The sequence below is a fragment of the Syzygium oleosum genome, unplaced genomic scaffold (genome assembly GCF_021117445.2).
Source record: "Syzygium oleosum isolate NSW1041296 unplaced genomic scaffold, Sole_v2.1 Sole_v2.20, whole genome shotgun sequence".
In the NCBI taxonomy this organism is placed as follows: Eukaryota; Viridiplantae; Streptophyta; class Magnoliopsida; order Myrtales; family Myrtaceae; genus Syzygium; species Syzygium oleosum.
Genome location: NW_026607504.1, coordinates 5,674,580 through 5,695,795, shown reverse-complemented (window position 1 = coordinate 5,695,795; position 21,216 = coordinate 5,674,580). Strand labels below are relative to the sequence as shown.

General features: G+C 44.3%; 1 protein-coding gene and 1 long non-coding RNA gene across 2 annotated transcripts; both read left to right on the top strand.

Annotated features, from left to right (window-relative positions):
• The first annotated feature begins 1,491 nt into the window (after positions 1-1,491).
• Positions 1,492-3,477, top strand: LOC130140589 (uncharacterized). The gene is made up of 3 exons (XR_008818569.1): positions 1,492-1,599; positions 1,715-1,787; positions 3,342-3,477. It is a non-coding gene; the product is annotated as an uncharacterized LOC130140589 (long non-coding RNA).
• Positions 3,478-13,717: 10,240 nt separating this feature from the next.
• Positions 13,718-17,084, top strand: LOC115666411 (receptor-like protein EIX2). The gene has a single exon (XM_056320601.1). The coding sequence runs from the start codon at positions 14,103-14,105 to the stop codon at positions 17,082-17,084; it is 2,982 nt and encodes a 993-aa protein (XP_056176576.1). The 5' UTR covers positions 13,718-14,102.
• The last annotated feature ends 4,132 nt before the right edge of the window (positions 17,085-21,216 follow it).

Below are 21,216 nucleotides of genomic sequence, written 5' to 3'. Positions count from 1 at the left end.
TCCAGACGGCTTGGCTTAATGGGCTCATCTGATGGGCTGGGCTCAATCCTTTTGGGTCCACTCAACGGGCCTTTCCTCTCGGGCTTGGCCCAATGATTCGAGCGAAGCTCGAACCGGATAAGTCGATCGATCATCCGACCATGCGCATGATTTCAGATTCCTAGGGTCCATTCGTTTCGCGAAAAATAAGTGATTTGAAATTATTTTTCGAAAAATAATTGCTTATATTGTTTGGAAAAATAAACTAATGGAAGATTTTTTCATCGCCCACGAAAATAATTAGACATAGATTGTCATCGATAATGAAAATATTTTAAGTTAACTAATTTTTCTAAACGATATAAACAATCATTTTTTGGAAAATGTTTTTCAAATCACTCATTTTCCGCGAAACGAACGCACCTTGTACGAAAAAATTCTAGATTTTCTGAGACTCATTTACAAAGTTTATACCCCTGATGATTTTGGCAGACGGCTTTGGGGTATTGAATATAACACGCTTGATGAGATTTTCGCTTGTAGTCTGCCGTATTAATGAGTATACGGACGTCGTAATCTAATTTTAGTATACTTGACATTACTCGATTAGTGTTCAAGTCTCGTGTTTCGAAGGCCGTCTATATTGCCACCATTAAAACTTCGCTTACATGGCATCCGATTTGTTAAATGAATGGTGACGTGACCAACGGCGACTACCGCGTCATCAATATAGTTGAGACTTTGGTTAACTTAAAGGAGACCGTGCCCCTCGGTTTTATAAAAAAAAACGACGTTGTTCGAGCTAGGGCTTCATGAAACCAAATTGAGATTTCTCGGCCCCCCTCTCTCCCCCTGAAAGAAAAGGACATTGTTCTTGTTTGGAATTTTCACCACGTTGGTCGACATGACATTCGTCTAGATGGTCCTTGAGGCAAAAGTCTAAAGTCGAGACCTTTCGACGAGACAATTTGTGTGGATAAATTCGTTTCACGGATGAAAACTGGGATCTTTCCTGGTCAACAGGTTCCATCATAATATTCTTCCTTTTTCCCTTCATGTCTCGATTTACCCGGAGAGATAGAGAGGGCCCACGAGCCCCTCCTCCTCCTTTCAAACTTATTTTCGCAGTCTTCACGTTAAAGGAGAGGGATCATCGCCGATCCAGAAATTTTTTTGGTAATTTCCTTAGAAAAGATATTCGGAAGTATATCATCCAATGGCGTGGCCGCGGCATTGGACGAGCACCTTGTAAAGTGCCCTCGGCATTCCTTTCTTTCCACTAACGTGGGCGGGTTCTTATCAAGAAACGGGCATTATGATGCTTTACGTTGGGACTTGGGGGTAGTCAGTCAACCTAATGGAAGGGGATGTGATCACGATTTTGATGAATCCTGAAGTCAATCCCTTCAAAAGAGCCCTTGGGCGTGTGTTGACCAGCATCGCTCCCTCGTCCAACCCTATCGTCTAGATGCAGGGCGTGTGTCTAGATGCTGATTCAATGCTTGGGATATTCTCTGTCTGTGTAGTGGAGAGACCGTGGAAAATGCATTATGTGCTTGCTGCAAAGGTATAAAAATTGGAAAAATTCTGATCCACCGAGATGGAGACAATGGGAAACAGGTGCATGTGCCTCTCCATTTGACGTATTTTCCTCTTAGTTGCCTGCTGTTTTCTTGTTAATGGGGACATTTCACTTCTATGAGTGTGATCTGTGCATTGGATGTATTTTGAGCAGCTTCTATTTGAGAAGCTTCCCAAGGATATATCTGAACGTCATGTTTTACTGCAAGATCCGGTTCTAGCTACAGGTAACTACAGATCATGTTATCCTCGAAAGATTCTTGAACATTTTGGGGAGAAAAACACTAAAAGTGCCAAAACTTGTGTACGGCGCTCACTTTAGTGCCAAAAGTTTTCGCCGGCTCACTTAAGTGCCAACGGCTAGAAATTCCAGCCAAATTAATACGTGACTTTTATAATTAAAATATTAATCTTAGTTGGATTTTTTTTTTTAAAAAAATAAGTCTACGTGGCATTTCCACGTGTATATTTAGATTTTTTTAATAGGTTTTCTGATTTTTTTTCATTCTTTTCTTTTTTTCTTCTTCTTTTACCTCTGGTCACCGCCGGTGACCGGAGGCCGGCCACCAGTCATGCCCAGCCGCCTGGACGAGGCCACCGTCGCCCGCTGCAGGCGAGGCCCGGCCGACCCTCTCCTAGGCAAGGGCGGGTGAGCCCCGGCGAGGGTCGACCTCGCCTCACCTAGGCGAGGTCGAGCCCCAGCGAGGCCACGGCGGCCTCGTCGGATCTGGCGAGGGGAGCCCTTGCCGGGGCTCGCCCTCGCCAGATCTGGCGAGGCCGGCCGTCGCCGTGGCCATGGCGGCCTCGCAGGGCGTCGCCTTCCCCGGCGACGACCGGCCTCGCCGGATCTGGCGATGGTCAACCTCGCCGCGCGGGGCTCGCCCTTGCTCGGGCGAGGCAAGGCCGACCCTCGCCGGATCCGGCGAGGCCGGCCGTCGCTTGGGGGAAGGCAACGCCTGCGAGGCCGCCATGGCCACCTCGCGCGACGCCGGCCGCTCGCCGAGATCCGCGGTGCCCGAGGCCGCCCGTCGCAGCCCGGCCGCGTCACCAGCCACGATGGCCTCGGCGGACGTCACCTTCCCCCGGGCGACGCCCGGCGAGGCCGTCGTGGCCTGGGCGACGGGCGGCCTCGCCGGATCTGGCGAGGGGAGCCCTCGCCGAATCTGGCGAGGGTAGCCCTCGCCAGGGCTCGCCTTCACCCAGGTGAGGGTCGGCCGGGCCTCACCTGTGGTGGGTGATGGTGGCCTCGTCCGGGCGAGGCCAGGCGGCTGGCCACAGCCGGTGACTGGAGGTAGAAGAAGAAGAAAGAGAAGAAAAAAAGAAAAGAAGGAAAAAAAATCAGAAAAAATATTTGAAAAATCCAAGTGTATATGCTAAACTACGTCGTTTTGATGTATACATGCTAACTAAATTCTCCAACGAGCCACATCAGTTTCAGAAATTAATAAAAAAAAATGCCACGTCGGATTTTCGGCTACTGACCGGAGTTGGGATTTAAGTGATCGTTTTAAAAAAATTTTGGCACTAAAATGATCCAAAATAAACTTTTGGCACTAAAGTGAGCACCGTACATAAGTTTTGACACTTCTACTGTTCTTCGCCCAACATTTTGATGCCCAAGGAGGTCTGCGTTATAGATTCTTAATTCCTTGCCAACTTTATGGGCCAAGAACTGTGTATCAAGAATAGGTGAAAAGATTCGAAGAATGTCAGTTAGTTTGTCTTCTTCTGGAGTTGGCATTCCCATGAAGGGTTTCAAATCTTATTGACATCCCACAAAGCTGATGAAATTGATAACAGCACAGCTGATGCAACTAGACAATGCTAGTATGCTTTTCTTCGCATTCATTTTATGCATGGCATTGATGGATGTACTTCTCTGATGGCTATTTTGGAAGGTAATTCTGCTAATCAAGCTACTCATCCGGAAAGGAGTTCCAGAGTCCCACATAATATTCCTGAATCTCATCTATGTGAGTGGTCTTTTCATAATGTTAATTGTTGATCGTATTTTTTTTATTTCTTAATCAAAGAAAGGGTTACAAGAATATATATATATATATATATATATATATATATATATGTATATGGGTATTTGATAATCCGAAGCACAGCATCCTAGTGAGTAGTCTGAGGAGAACTCATGAATTGACTTACAACACTGACAGCAAAAGATATACCAGGTCTCGTGACGGTAAGATAATTCAGCTTACCAACTAATCTCCAATATTTCACTGGATCATATAATAATTCTCTATGTTCTGCATCAAGTTTCACATTGGGTTTCATAGGAGTATCAACTGGTTTTCTTCCAATAAGCCCAACCTCATCAAGAATGTCAAGTACATATTTTCGCTGGGTTAAATTGATACATATATGCGAGTAGGCTACCTCGATACCTAGGAAATATCGCAGACGTCCCATATCCTTAGTACTGAATTGTGTATGCAAAAACTGTTTGAGTCATTGAATACCATCTGAATCACTACCAGTAATGATAATATCATCCACATATACTACTAGAAGAATACAACCAGCTGAGGAGACAGAACTAAAGACTGAATGAACTACTTGACACTACTTTAATCCAAACTTGATAACAATGTCACTGAACCTACCAAACCAAGCACGAGGAGATTGCTTGAGTCCATATAAAGCCTTCTGTAAACGACATACCGGATTCTCCCCCTGAGCAACAAATCTCGGTGGTTGCTTCATGTATGCCTCTTCAGACAAATCACCATGTAAGAAGGCATTTTTGATATCCAATTGATGAAGAAACCATCCAAAACGTGCTGCTAGGGAAATAAAGACATGAACATATGCAATTTTGGCTACTAGTGAGAGTGTCATCATAATCAGCACCATAGGTTTGAGTATACCCCTTGGCAACCAATCGTGCCTTCAATCGATCAAGGGTGCCATCGGGGGGAACCTTAACAGTGAAAACCCAACGGCAACCAACAGGTTGCTTTCCCGCAGGCAAGGTAGTGAGTTGCCAAGTGCGGTTGTCAATGAGTGCTTTCATTTCATCATCCATGGCTTGTCGCCAGCCAGGATGAGCAAGAGCTTCAGCAACATTGCTAGGCACAGAAACAGAGGACAAGGACGAGACAAAGGTAGAGAAGGTAGGAGATAAACGATCATAAGACAAAAAGTTGGGAATAAGGTGACGAGTACGAAGACAATTAGACAAACTAGAGTAAAGTGTATAATGATCCACAGGACGACTAACACAAGAACGTGTACCTTTTCGAGTAGTAATAGGTGGATCAGGATCAGGATCAGAAGACAGCACATCAACCGATGAAGGAACAAATGAATCAAGTGATGACCGTACTATTGTAGTGGGAGTTGCTCCACGTCTATGGTAGGTGCGGTCAGCAAACTGAAATCCTGTGGATGATGTTAGAGGAAGTGAAATTGGTGGAAGTAGAGGTAAGACACACTCGTCAACATCAAGAGGCACAGTAGGGGTCGTCTAAGTATTATAGTATGACTGGTCCTAAAAAAATGTCACATCTGCTGACACAAACACACGACGACGAGTAGGACTGTAACATTTGTAGCCCTTCTGAGTTCGAGAGTATCCAATAAAGACACATTTTTCGGGGCAAAAGAACACTACAAGTGCCATAATTTGTGTACGGCGCTCACTTTGGTGACATAAGTTTTTTTTGGATCACTTTAGTGCTAAAATTTTTGAAAAACGATCACTTAAGTGCTAAAATTTTTGAAAAACGATCACTTAAGTGCCAACTCCGGTGCCGTACACAATTTTTTGCCGGAAATCCGACGTGGCATTTTTTTTATTAATTTCTGAAGCTGATGTGGCTCGCTGGAGATTGGCACTTAAGTGATCGTTTTTCAAAAATTTTAGCACTTAAATGATCGTTTTTAAAAATTTTTAGCACTTAAGTGATCGTTTTTCAAAAATTTTAGCACTTAAGTGATCCAAAAAAAACTTATGACACTTAAGTGATCGTTTTTCCTCCGACTTGGCACCAAAGTGATCCGAAAAAAAGTTATGGCACCAAAGTGATCTCCGTACATAAGTTATGGCACTTATAGTGTCCTTTTACCCATTTTTCAGCACGAGGATCCAACTTATCAAGGCCTGGAGTGAGAGAATGAACAAAACAAACACAACCAAAGACACATAGAGGTAATGGAAAAGGGGGACGATTTGGATGTAAAATGGAAAAAAAAGGTGTCTCCCCCTAAAGAACAGTAGCTGGAAGCCGATTAATTAAGAAGCTGGCCATAAGAACAGCATGGCCCCAAAAGGTTTTCGGTAGATGCATGTGAAACATAAGACAACGAGCAACATCAAGAAGATGATGATTTTTGCATTCAGCTACACCATTTTGCTGTGGTGTATATGAATAGAAAGTTTGATGAATAATGCCATGAGAAGCAAGAAAAGGTTGAAAACTAGAAGTAGCAGCAAGATACTCTTTGGCATTATCTGACCGTAGAGTTTTGACATGAGTATTATATTGATTCAATACCTCAAAATAGAATAGACGAAAATAATGAAAAATCTCAGTACGGTCTTTTATTAAGAATAACCAAGTCATTCGGGAAAAATCATCCACGAATGTAACAAAATATCTAAAACCAGATATATCAGGAACACGACACGGACCCCATACGTCTGAGTGAACCAATTCAAAGGGACTAGACACACGACTCTAAAAATGAGAAGGAAAAGAAGCTCTATGGTGTTTACCAAACTGACAAGCTTCACACTCAAAAGTACTCACAGACTCAGACTCGGGAAACAAACGTTGAAGAATGTTCGGTGGTAGATGACCAGCACGATAATGCATCCGATACACATCAGGGGATGGGCGCTGCACAGCTGTTGTAGCTATGACCTTCTTGTCAAGATAGTACAGGCCATTTGATTCATGTCCCCCACCAATCATCTGTCCAGTCTTCAAATCCTGAAAGGCACAACGAGAAGAAGAAAAGGTTACCGAATAGTTTAGTTCTTTAGTTAATGAACTAACAAAAATCAAATTGTATGGAGATTTGAGATGAAGGATGGATGATAAAGAAAGGGAGGAACTCAAATGAGCATCACTAGTACCAGTAACTTGGGAAATTGAACCATTAGCTAATGTAACAAAGTTGGACACCCCAGGAGGTGTGGAATGTAATGAAGACACTAACTTAGAGTTACTGGCTATATGATGAGTAACTCCAGAATCTATAACCCAGGAGTCTGACACAGTAGAAAGTAAGCAGGATGAACTACCTGTTGAGGTATGTGCTAGAGTTGCAGTGGGAGCTGAAGTTCCTATCATCTGTTGGGAGCAAATCCAAGCATCATACTCAGCACGTGTCAATGTAATAGAATCTTTTGTATTCTGCACATTAGTAGGATTCAGTTGAGCTGATGAGGAAGAACCTTCCACCTCGGCAAATGCAACAAGCATAGGTCGAAGCTCAGGATGAAGCATGTAACAGTAAGCTTTGGTATGTCCAACCCTCTGACAATGATTACAATAGCGGGAGCCACGGCCACCAATACCTCTATCACGTCCACCACGACTACCACTCTGAACAAAACCACATCCACGACCACGATAACCACGACCACGAGCTCCACGTCCACTAGAGCCATGAGTAACATGGTTGATAACCACGACCACGAGCTCCACGTCCCACTAGAGCCATGAGTAACCATGGCACTTGCCTCTAACGTAGTAGTTGAGATCTTGTCGGTAGGTGTCGAGCGAAGGGCTCGGGAGAAAACCTCATCAACTGTAGGAAGGGAGCTTTCAGACGTAATCTGCTGACGAAGGGAGGAATATTCAGGCCCTAGTGCTTTAAGAAATAATATCACTCGAAGATCCTCCTGACGTTTGACTAAAACGTTCAAATCATTTGAATCTGGGAGATAAGTATCTAGTTGTCGGCAAAGTGTAGTAAAACGAGCATAATATTCAGATAGAGATTGATCTCCACGCTGAAGATCAAACAGGGCCTCCCATGTGTCACACACTTGTGTCATATTATTCTGGCCTGAGTATAGTAAAGCACACTTCTCCCAAACTTCTTTAGCAGAATTGCACTGAATGAAGTGAGGACTAATTTTAGGGTCCATACTATTCCATAACAGTGCACGAATCAGCGCATCTCCTGCAATCCAGTCATCTATCTTGCTCTTATCTGAGGGGATCGTAGACGTAAGAAAGTCATTATGTCTAGTGACAGTAAGATAAACTTCTACAGCTTTGGACTAAGATGGATAATTAGTGCTATCCAACTTGACATATGTCAATTGAAAATGTGGTGGACCAGTAGATGATCCAGAAGCCATCAATATATATATATATATATATATATATATATATATATATATATATTTTGGTAACCCAGGGAACCCCCGCACGGCCGACAGCCGGAAGGTAAACCCTGGGGACGACACGTGCTAGCCACCACACACGTGCACCGATTAAGTCACCCTGCGACGCCCGGGATTCGAACACCCAACCTTTTGCGAGAGGAAGAGTGCCCTTTCCAGCAGCGCCACCCAGGCGGGTGGTCAGAAGCCATCAATATTGACTCCCCTTAACTCCAATAACACAATCAGCCAAATAGGTTGAACACAAGATACGATTGAACCCAAGAGTAATGTCACAATAATCAGGCACTTAACTCCAGGTGTGCAATCAGCCACAAAATAATAAACACAAATGAGGGTTCAATCGGTCCACGTCGGGTTCACCACTAAGTCATAATAATGTGCCAAGAGACCATAAAATCATACCAACACTCCAAAGAATACGAGGTGCATTTCAACCAGCACTTGAAGGAATAATATGCCGTAGGAATAGGTCATAGAAGGCTACTGGACAACATCAGCCGCTGTCTCCAGTTCTGTTTTCCTTTCTCTTCTTTTTTTTTTTTCGATGACCTTTTGGGGAAACCCCTAGTATACGATCGGGCAGCCGCCGAACTCCTCAGCCAAGTAGTCAAACAGCAGGCACACGAATTGCAGTAGATCCACCAATGTTAATTGCTTCGTCATGGAAAATAAAAGATGAGCAAATACCGATGGTTCCAGTGACGGTGGTGTTTGCGGTGGGCGACGGCAACGACAGTGGGGCTGAGATGGAGCAATGGCAACGACGGTTGTGGCTACGGTGGGCAATGGCGACAATGATGGGGCTGAGATGGGGCGACGGCGACGACGATGGGGCTGAGATGGGGCGACGGCGACGACGATGGGGCTGAGATGGGGCGACGGTGACGACGATGGGGCTGCTCACTGGTTCCAGATCTGGTATTAGAGTTGCGACAGCGACGGTGGGGCTGAGATGGGTGGCGGTGGTGATTGGGTGGAGGTGTTGACTCCGGTGACGGCGGTCATTGGGTGGCGGCGGCGGGGTTGAAAATTAGGGTTTTTTTTACTTGCTCTGATACCATGTTGATGGTATTTTTTTTTATTTCTTAATCAAAGAAAGGGTTACAAGAATACATACGATATATATATGGATAACCCTCTCAATATAAAATAACTATTGACTATTCTACCTCTATTACTATTTCCTAACATTAATCACTGTAGTTTCTTGCAAATCAAGTTTGGCTTATCCTACTGCTGCAATAACTGCATGCTCCTGAAGGAATCCATTGCGTCTCCAAAAGATTCCCCTCCTTGAAAATTGTGACTTCAGAGATTGATGTTGCGTTGAATGAAGAGTTCCATGTTATTCCGGGTATGGGTGAGTTCGGCGATCGTTACTTTGGTACTGACGATTGATCCTTGAGGAGCAGACATTCGTTTGACCTGCTATTAATTGAGGTAAATGCCCTTAATTGCGGTCTGATACATACAGAGATAGAGGGGGGTCTCCTCATTTAGTCTCAATTACAATCAAACCGTCCTGAAACTAAGTTTGTAAATAATTGCAGTTAGCGACTTGCATCAGTTATTTATAAAGGAAACTCTGTTGTTGAATAGTGGGTTAGTGTTAGATCAAGCTAATACATTTTCTATGAGAATCTCCTTGGAGGGATCTTTGTCCTCTGGCTTTTGCTGTGGTTCAACTTTGATGATAACCATTAGTGGGATTTAATAAAGGTAAATCCCTGTAAAATCGACCAGTCGGAGTTCGCAAAAGCACAGTTCTAGCTTCATTGCCCGTGAGCCATGATGGATAAATTTTTTGGAGGTTAGATATTGGAGTGGACTAAAGGATCTATTGAGTAGGTGAATCGGCACGACAATTTTTTGACTTAGGAAGCGAGGTCATGAGTTTGACTTCAATTTGTAATGACCTCTCGAGGTCACGTCGAGAGAAACTTCGAGAATGAATTTATCATTCAGGCCACGGCAACGACATGGATGGCATGAGCAGAGACGACAGCTCTTAAGAAGATCAGAGTAAGAAAGGACGTGAGGACTTTTACAAGGCGCTCGACAAATGAACTCTTGAACGTCAGTCATGCCGTGCTGCCGCGGCTGTTTATCTGTTTGTCGACCAGAAAGTGCAGACTGCTGGGGAGCTTCCTTTCTGAATCGAGTCATGGTGACTTCGCGTAATCGTCTGAAACCTCCAGCATTAAGGTCATTTCTAGAGTGGTCCCATGCGGTATGTGTTCTAATCTATGTCAATTTCGGACCTCTAGCATTAAGGTCATTTCTAGAGTGGTGTCATGCGGTCTGTGCTCTAATCTATGTCAATTTCAGCTGGCGACTCAAAGTTCGTTGAACGTCCCTTTCCAGATTTATGATGGATAGGTTTGGTCTCCGACCGTACGGCAGCTTTTTCTGCACTATGGATGTGCTACGAGGTGGTCAAAGTCGCGATTTCGTAATTTATATGTTTGACGATAGAGGGGAAGATGCTAAAAAAATCCTAAATTTATTGTGCTTAAGCCGATTTAGGTCAAATTTTTTTAATTTTTTCAATTTAAGTCTTTTAGCCAATCTTGATAAAAAAATTATTGACGTCCTGCGTGGCATAGCCGGCGTTGATATGGATAATTTTTTTTTTAATTTGTTTGAATTTTTTGAATTTTTTATAATTTTTTTTCTCTTTTTTCTTTTGCTTTCTTTCTTTTCCTTTTTTTACCTTCTAAGCCTGGCCCGACCATGACTTGATAGAAAAAAAAAAGACAAATGGAAAGAAAGAAAAATATAATAATTTATTAAAAAAAATTAGAAAATAGAAAAAATATAATTTATATAAAAAAATTATTCACATCAGTAACGATCGTCCTACGTGGCATTATCGGCATTCACGTTGGCCGGAAAGATTACATTGGTAAATCGTCAAAAGGCTTACGATTAAATTGGCCAAACTGAAATGTTTATGACTGAATTGCTAAAAGCGTAATAAATTTACGATTCTTTCGTAATTTCTCCAATGATAAATGTTTGCATGGCGATTGCCGCGTAGACATGGCCACGGTTCAGGAACTGCCGGTTCCGGTTCATGGCCATGTATGAATCGGAATCGGCGGTTTTGGGCCGGTTCCGGTTCCGGCCGGTTCCGGTTCGTAATTTAAAAATTAATAAAATAAATTATAAAATAAAAATTGCAGGCCTGGTCCTCCGTCGGTTGTCGCTCGGGCTTCGTGGCCTTGGTCACGGTGGCGGAGGCGGGGTTCGAGGCGGCAAGGAGATGAAGCGGGAGCCGAGGGCGGCGGCGAGGGTGAGAAGGAGGGGGCCGGGAGGGGGAGGGGGACGGGGATGAGGAGGAGGAGCGGGGGGTCCTCCTCCTCCGGGGGCTGGGTGGGGTCGGAGGAGGGGAGGAGGAGGGGGCGTCGGCGTCAGCAGCTGCGGCCATGGGCGGCGATCAGATCTGGGGAGACGGGGGGCGGGCAGAGGAGAAAAGGGGAGGAGGCGAAGGGTAGCAAGGGGGGAGGAGGAGGGGGCGTCGGCGGCTGCGGCCATGGGCGGGGGCGACGGTGGCGGGGGTCAAATCTGGGAAGACGGGGGCGGGCGGAGGAGAAAAGGGGAGGGCCGGAGGAGGCGCAGGGGAGAGGGGAGAAGGACGGATTTGGAGGAGGAGGACTGGAGGAGGTGGGCGTGGGTGGGGGTGGGAACGTGGGGCTGCAGCAGCAGTTTTTTTTTTTTGAACTGGGCTCGGAACCGGAACCGCAGGCCCGGTCAACGGGCCGATCCCGGGTCGGGCCGGTTTCGGGCCAAAACCGGCCCGTGGCCATGTCTACTGCCGTGGCATCTGACGAGCACCTCGTAAAAGTTCCTCGCATTCTTTTTTCACTCCCGTGGTTTCTTATCAAAGAAGCGGACATGATACTTTACGTTGGGCGTCAACCCAGTGGACCACGAGTCTTCGTAGTCAAAACGTGCGGTCTGCTTTTGGTCAAGAAGCCACATCTGAATGTGAATGCCCTCTCGAGAAAGTCTTTTTCTTTCATTGCGATTGCGAGGAACGTCTCGTTCTCCATTAGATCCAAACACAAACCAAAACGCCAAAACTTCCCCCCACCAAATTGTCTCCGTCACGGTGACTGCGCGTATTCGTCCGAAAGCTCCAGCATTAAGGTCATTTCCAGAGTGGTCCCATGCGCCAAGCGGTCTGTGTTCTAATCTATGTCAATTTCAGCTGTCGTCTCAAGTTAGTCCCACGTCCCTTTCCAGATTTATGATGGATACGTTTGGCCTTCGACAGTACGGCGGCTTTTTCTGCACCGTAGATCTGCCTACGAAGTGGTCAAAGTCGTTATTTTGTAATTTATATGTTTGATGAGAGAGGAAAAATTATCAAAAAAAAAGAGTATATGCCGTCTAAACTTTTCAATGCGATTAATTTAGTCATGTACTTTTTTGGTAATTTATCGATTTAGTTTTTTTAGCCAATTTTGATTGGAAATCGTTAGTGTGAACGTCGGTTGTCTTATGTGATACGGCTAGCGCGAATATAAATAAACTTTTTAAATTTTTTTCTTCTTTTTTTTCTTTCCCGTTTTTCCTTCTAAGCCTCGCAACCCTCGCCGGACTTGATAGAAAAAAAAAGGAAATGAAAAAAAAGAAAATTTTAAAATTTTAAAAATTGTGCACGTCAGTGCCAACCGTCCTACGTGGCATTGCCGGCGTTTACGTTAGCGATTTCTGGCCAAAATTAGCTGGAATGACTATATTGGCAAATCGTCAAAAAGTTTAGGACTAAATTGGCCAAATTGAAAAATTAGTATCTGAATCGGCACAAGTGCAATAGGTTTATGATTTTTTTTTGGTAATTTCTCCGATGATACACCAAAACTCAATGGAATGGTGGTCACCGGGGCATTTGAGGAGCACCTTGTAAAGTTCCTCACATTCTTTTTTGCTACCGTGGTTTCTTCATCGAAGAAGCAGGCGTGATGCTTTACGTTGGGCGTCTAGCCATTGTAATGTGGATGCAGGAGTCTTCGTAGTCAAACCGTGTGGTCAGCTTTTGGTCAAGAAGCCACATCTGCTGAATACGTCGTTTTGAGTAAGTCTTTCCCTTCATTGCGATTTCGAGGAACGTCTCGTTCTCCATTAACACCAAAACACCAAAACTTCCCCCCACCAAATTCTCTCCGTCCCGAAGAAAAGTTGTTTGATTGAGCTCCAGCCGCCTAAGCTGGAGAAAGAAAATGCCCATTGTGAAATGTCTCAGAGAATACGTAGATAAATCTCAAGTCAATCCCTTCAAAGAGCCCTTGGCGTGTGTTGACCACCATCATTGCCTTGTCCAACGCTGTCCTCTAGATGCAATCCGTCACTTGTGGACTCTTCACGCTCCTATTCCCTAAACTAAGGAACAATGGTGTAACGACCCGGTCCGATGAGAAGAGAGAGTGGTCGGCGGGACCAACGGGTCTAGATAAAGAGCGGCTAATGACAGGCTTATAGGATGGCGAAAGAGTAGGAATAAACCGAAGTGGCTCTTGGAAGGCTTCCGGTGAGTTAATCTAGGGCGTCATACAACGCGACCGAGCAAGCAAATCCCGGATACGCGTAAACGTGGGTGCATCTGCGCGGTAGATGTAGAGTACGTGATTCATGTCACCTGGACAACTGCCTCCCCTATGACATTAGCTGTGCAGGGGGAAAAAATGTCATTACATAGACTCGATTCATGCAGTCCAAGTCCATGGTGTGATCAACTTAGATTCATTCGAGTCCCCGGTGTGATCAACTTAATTCGATGGACCTCGTGGTGAACTACCGAATTCTGACAACTTTCAAGAACATGGGCAAGGAACATATAATCTTCTGACCGTCCGGATGGCGCTTCTATGTCATAAAAACCATAGACCAGAACTTGTCATCCAAGTCTACAAGTTTTAAATGCGTTCCAGACAAGGGGAAAACAAGAACAGTTTAGATGACATGGTCGATGACGCTCAACTGGTTCGACGTTATATTTTGATGACATCAACTCGAAGTCAAAGTCAAGTCAGACTAACAATGGACGCTGCCTACTTTGCATTATAGGCGGGCACTAGTCCCCTATATATGTCTAAACAAGCTAGTCTGAACTTCTGATACTACCCTCCTTTCGTCTATTCTTGTTTTGCCTGCAAGAATGGCTCATAAGATCTCCCGCATTGAACTTCTTCCTCTCCTGTTCCTATCAGGACTTCTATTTCCTGAAATTGTAAAATTTGCACTTTCCACTGGGGGAATCACTTCAGGTTGCTTTGAAAGTGAAAGACGAGCACTCGCCAAGTTGAAAGGTGGCTTCACGGATCCTTCGGGCCAGCTCGCTTCGTGGGTCGGGAAAGATTGCTGCAAATGGAGAGGAATTGTATGCAGCAACCTGACTGGGCGAGTCGTCGAGATTAATCTCCACAACCCGTATGTGGATGATAATCTAAGCGGCGATCTCAAGCCGGGACAAGCGCTAGGGGGTGAGATCAGTCCTTCTTTGCTCGATGTCAAAGAGTTGAAGTACTTGGATTTGAGCATGAACAATTTTGGAGGCACCAAACTCCCGGGATTCATCGGTTCGCTAAAGCAGCTGAGATACCTCAATCTGTCGGGCGCATCTTTCGGCGGAACGATCCCTCAGAGTATCAGGAATCTTTCACGATTGCAGTATCTGGACCTCAGCAATTGTTTTGCCGGATCGAGCCAAAACGATCTTCGCTGGCTTCCTAGCCTTTCTTCCCTTAGATACCTTAATCTCGGAGCCATCGATCTCAGTAAAGCCGCGGATCAATGGCTTCAAGCTATTAATTTGCTACCTTCTCTCATAGAGTTGCACTTGCCCAACTTTTTCCTGTCAAAGCTTCCTCTTTCTCTTCCATTCATCAATGTCACATCGCTTGAGGTCCTCGATCTTTCGAACAATAACTTCAACTCTACATTACCCCGGTGGCTATTCAATCTCACTCGCCTCATTCATCTTGATCTAAACTCAAATAGTCTCGGGAGCGAGCTTCCAGATAAATTTGCGAATTTAGCATCCCTCCAAGAACTCGACATGTCCCGGAATTCGTACCTCGAAGGTCGGCTTCCGAAATCATTGGGGAGCTTATGTGATATGAGTGTCCTAAAGCTTTCAGCCAATAGAATCACCGGTGAGATAAATGATTTTATCAACGGGTTAGCTCGATGCAACAATAGCAAGTTGGAGAATCTGGACTTGGGGATCAATGAGTTGTCTGGTAATTTCCCAGATTCTCTAGGGAACCTGAAGAAGTTAAGGTACCTCCAATTTTTGGGCAATTCATTTCAAGGTTCCATTCCACGGACGATTGGAAACTTGTCTTCTTTGAAAGAGTTTTACGTGGCCAACAACAGGATGAGTGGGATTCCAGAAAGTTTCGGGCAACTGTCGACGCTGGTTGCAGTGGATCTCTCTGAGAACTTGTGGGAAGGAGTCGTGACGGAGCGCCATCTAGCAAACCTCTCGAGCCTCACGGATCTTGACTTGAATAAATTGTCTCCAAACATTTCCTTGGCATTCAACATAGCCCCCGGTTGGATTCCTCCCTTCAAGCTCAGGTACCTTTACATCAGGTCTTGCCAATTGGGTCCCGAGTTTCCTACTTGGCTCAGGAATCAAAACAACCTCAAGACCGTGGTGTTGAACAACGCTAACATTTCAGGAACCATACCCGATTGGTTCTTCCAGCTGAATCTGCAATTAGATGAACTAGATGTCGCGTATAATCGACTCACCGGCGAGCCACCCACCTCACTGATATTTGGAGACGACCAGTCTAATGTCGACTTGAGTTCGAACCACTACGAAGGTCCTCTTCCTATCTGGTCTTCCAACGTGACAACACTGTATCTCAGAGATAATCGCTTCTCCGGTCCCATTCCTCCCAACATCGGCGAGCTCATGCCTTACCTAACAGATTTAGACATATCTCGGAATGACCTAAATGGTACCATTCCCTTGTCCATTGGGAATATGGCCACTTTGACAACCTTAGTCATCTCCAACAACTACCTATCTGGAGAAATACCGTGGTTCTGGAGCAACTTTTCTCTGCTGTATATTCTCGACATGTCGAACAATAGCCTCTCGGGACCAATACCGAGCGAGGTCGGCTTTCTTTCCTCTCTCAAGTTCTTCATACTCAGTAACAACAATCTCTCTGGCAAACTTCCGTCCTCCTTGCAGAACTGCAGCTCTTTAGACAGTCTCGATCTAGGTGAGAACAAGTTCTCGGGAAACATTCCGGCATGGATTGCAGAGAACATTCCTTCGTTGTTGATTTTGCGCCTGCGGTCCAATTTGTTTACCGGGGAAATTCCTCCTCAAATATGCCGTCTTTCAAATCTCCACATTGTAGACCTCTCGCACAACAGCTTGTCAGGATCGATCCCACCGTGCATCGGAAACTTAACGGGCTTGAAAGTGGAGCTCACGGATGCTGACACGGAGAGGTATGAGGGACGCTTGACCGTGGTGGCCAAAGGACGGTTTGTTCAATATGATCAACGCATTCTTTACCTCGTCAACAGTTTGGATCTCTCGGACAACCGCTTGTCGGGGGAGATTCCTGAAGCGCTAACAAGCCTCGTGAGGTTGTGGACCTTGAATTTGTCCATGAACCATCTCACTGGAAAAATACCGATCGACATTGGGAACTTGGAATGGCTAGAAACTCTCGATTTATCGAGCAACAATCTCTCGGGGCCGCTTCCTCCGAGCATGACCGCTTTAACAAAGCTAAATCACTTTAACGTGTCGTACAATGACTTGTCGGGGAAAATCCCTATGGCCAACCAGTTCCTAACCCTCAACGACCCATCTATTTACGAGGGCAACGTCGGTCTCTGTGGGATTCCATTGCCAAAGTTATGCCCGGGAGACGAGAAACAGCCCCAATCTCCTGACGATGGGGGCGAGAACAACGAGAGCGAGGACGGAGGCGATGATCTCGAATACCTTTGGCTCATCCTGAGCATTGGGTTCGGTTTTTTCGTTGGGTTCTGGGGCGTATGCGGCACTCTGATCTTAAAGAAGTCTTGGAGAGAGGCTTACTACTGTTACATCGACAGAATGAAGAACAAGCTAACCGCGCTCGCCGCACGTCGGACGGGCTAGTCTGCAAGCATGTTAGGATTCGATTCGATGCTTGCGTAGATCTGTCTTCCATACCATCATTAGACATCATATGAATGTAGCAGCTATTTACAAGCATGCATAGGGAACATACTGTACTTGTTTCCAGTATTGTCAATAAAATGAGCTTTGGGCAGTAAAAGAAAGACTGAATTTTATGCAAATTTCATAATGACACAAATGGTCCACGAGCTTTGACTTAATATATAATGTGGTCCTTGAACTTTTAAATTTTCAATCTAGTCCATTAACTTTAGCCCAATGTGCACTGTGGTCCCCGAACTTTTAATATGTTCAATGTGATCTATGAACTTTTGGTACATGCTCAAGCTAGTTTCTGCACTATTTGAAAATGTTCAATATTTCCAGGGACTAGGTTGAACATGTACCAAAATTTTGAAAATCACATTGAACAAATTAGAAGTTTATGGACCATTTTACATATTGCAAAATAAATTGGTTGGCCCTTCAACCTGTACATTGAGGTCTAAAAGTAGGCCTCACATCCAAACTATTTTAGAAACAGCTTTGGCCATCAAGGTCTAAAAGTAGGCTTCGAAGACACGATAACCCTTTTGGAGGGTTGGATATCCCACGAAAATGCATCAACAGGCGTGGGAACTCATTTTATCTCGAGGGCCCAAAGTGGTGACATAGCATAGGCAGTCAAAAATTCTCAAGTGATAAATCTCAAGCTTCTTTCCAAAAAGTACTTCAAAGGTGATAGTGAGAACCTGAGTTGGGCTGCGATTGATCAGGTAAATTGTCATGACCACACAATCTCCCCAAAAAGTTTCAAGAATGGATGACGGTGTATAGGTGACAGTGTTTATGCTTCACAATTCCATTTTGTTGAGGTGTATAGGTGCACGAACTTTCATGCAGAATTCCATGGGAAGAGAAAAAAATATTTATATTCATGACTAAAGAATTCTTTCCCATTATCCATTCAAATGCGTTGAACAGATTTTCCAAACTAATTTTTCAATAAGGTGAAAAAAATTCTTTAAGTGAGAAAAAACTTGACTCGGGAAACGAGTCACCTTCTCTTGTTCCTTGATGTTTCTGTATTGTTGTAGAGTCGACTCAAGTCCTTTGAGCTTCTCTTTGGCTGCCTTTAATTCATTCCAGAGGGCCGTAATCGACATGCTCCTTTGTTTTAATTCTGATAATGCCTGGGTAAGGCCAAAAAATTTCACCAGATCAAGTTTCTCGTACATTTCTTTTCTATTCTCCCACAGTCTTTAAGTCTTCCGTCGAAGGGAGCCTAGCCACGACCATTGGGACAATGCCATTTCCGATCCATGTTCAAACGAGTTGATTGCATTTCCTCCAATGTCGCGCCAAGCAATCGTCGGACAGAATCGGGATGGTTCCGTCAAGGAAACGTCCTTGTCCTTTGTCACCATGGCTCGCCGGAACTCTCAAGACCACGTTGAGTAGTTCTCGGCATTGGAGAGTTGTTGGGTGATGAGGCGTAGCTTCAGCCCATCGACTGTGGAGGTATATAATGGGTCACCGGGCTCCAAGGAACCACTTGCGGCAGAGATTTGATAAGGCACGAATCCTAATTGGAAAATCGAATAGGGATTCATTCCAAGACCCGATATGCCCGATTCGGGTGGTTGACTCGAATGGAACCATCTTGGCCCAAGAGTTGGGCTTGCCCCGACAATGGCTAGTGAGCTCTCCCTGGGTTGGGTGTGTTCACTGTGGGCCTGATTCGTCGGCCCTTGAGGAATCAACCATGAGTTGGGTTGGGCCTATCCTTACATCCATGGATTGGGCAGCGCCTGAATAGGCAACCACTAGATGGGTTGGCTCGGAATGGGCTGCCCCTGGTTTGGCTGGGCCTGAACAAGGAAACCATGGGATGGGCTGTGTCTAGGCTCCGAGATTCTGATTCGACACACCTTCAACAGGTAGCTTCGAATGCGAAGGTGAGCGAGGTCTCTTCCATACCAGAAATTTCTGGAGTTTTGTTGTCTTCAGAAGGTGACTGATTCTTCGGCATGGTATCGGTAAGGAAGTGAATTGGCTTTGTGTTTAGTTGCTCAATTACTGATTCCTACACCGGAGTGCTAACCTTGTTTTGCAGGTTTGTGTTTATCTGCAATAGCAAGAATAGAAGATAGAAAACCAGAGGCAATCGATAGAAACTGTAGGCACTGATACCATGACACGGAGTGAAGAAGAAGAGGAAGTTGAGAGGATATTGTATATTATATTGATTCAACTTTGTTTTCTTTACATGTATGAGTCCCTATTTATTATTCAATGTATGAGCAATTAAGGAAATAATAAAGACGGATACACGAAATCAAATCTAATCCTGGATTGAGTCAGTCAATCAATTATAATCCTAAATTGATACACGCATATCTCCAACAGCAAAGCCCTTAAGATGCGATTCTTCAAAAAGAAACACATTTATTGATCTATTTATTATATTTCTCTTGAACTTTCAGGCTTAATGTAACATGTCATGCTGGTGTACCAAAAAGAAGCATAGTTGACATCGGCTATAATATCTGATTGTCCAAAGAATGCAAACTATTGAAGAACTTCCTGTGCGATCGAGACCCCCCAACTCGAGGTATTGAGAGGTCTTCATCGGTGATGCAGTGGAAATGGACTGCACTCCGTTCCCGTCCAAATTGTTGGAGAGCTACTAGACCAAGTGAGTAAAAATCTCGACACCGTGAACCTTAATGCAGGAATTTTTGCGACTTAAGGTTGGAGGGTTCTATGGGTTCGTACTTGAACTACATTCATAAACAGATAACATAGCATGCACTTCGCACAATTGTCTAAAACCTCCAGCATTAAGATCATTTCTAGAGCGATCCATGCGCTCTATCTACATTTCAATTTATGCCGATTGCAGTTGGCGACTTGTTTAGTCCGTCGACCCTTTCAAGGTTTATGATGTATGCAATAGGCCTCTGACAATACGGCAGCTATATGCAGCACCGTAGTGTGTAGTTCTGCTATCAAGTGTTATAGTTATGTGCTCTTTTGTATAAAACGGAAGGTCTAAGCCTTTATATTGTAATTTTAAATGTTTGTTTAGTAATGGGATAATGACATAAACAGTTCCTAAACTTTGATCTAATGTACAATGTGGTTCATGAACTATTAATTTATTCAATATAGTCTATGAACTTTAATCTACTATTCAATATGGTCCATGAACTTTTAATTTGTTCAATGTGATCCCTGAACTTTTGCTACATTTATATAGAATTGAGCATGTATCAAAAGTTAAGGGACGACATTGAACAAATTAAATGTTCAGAGACCACATTGCACATTGGCCAAAGTTTGTATGTGTCATTGTTGACACCTAAATTTTGGCTATTATATTTAATTCTTTATCGCATAAGAAAATTAGAGGTTGGTACGACCCCAGACAAAAATTTGGCATAATGGATTATCTATTTGCATCAAGCATCTTTTAGGAAGCCTAAGGCGAGCTCAATAGATGACGCAATAAAGGATTGGTGATTGGAAAGGGAGAGGCGAGCTTCAGATATGATATTCATATCTCCACGGATCGTATCCACATAGGACAAGAATTCCACATGCCCGGCTACTTCGTGTCTATTTCAATTCGGATAAGGACTTGGGATTCAAGAGAACATGTGATTTGGTGAGTGTAGGTTCGGCCGTGGAAGTATTTGGTGAAGAAGTGGAGGGGAACATTCAAAAATGGAGATAAAAGTGGGATAAATCTAAACAAAAAGATGTGCTTTCTGGTCTCATCCACGAGAAGCATAGATAATGCTTGCCCCTCCTCTTGGACGCCACTTTTCACGCCGTGCAGAGAGAGCTGTCAATTGGGTACACTCTCTCTCGCATGGTGGAGTTTATCTCTTCAGGTTGTTATGAAAATGTTGATATCTTTCATTCTTGAATAACCACGTTATCTATTGGCTTTGAATCTTGGTCATTCATCCGATCCTGCGCGTAAGAGATAATTACCAAAACCGGTCAAAGTCTTGAGGATAATTTCCAAATCCATTCGAACTCTAATCAGTCTATCATTGATCCTGATTTGAACTAGACTTATGAAAGCTATAAATACCTCCTTGGCCGACCAACCACGGGGAAA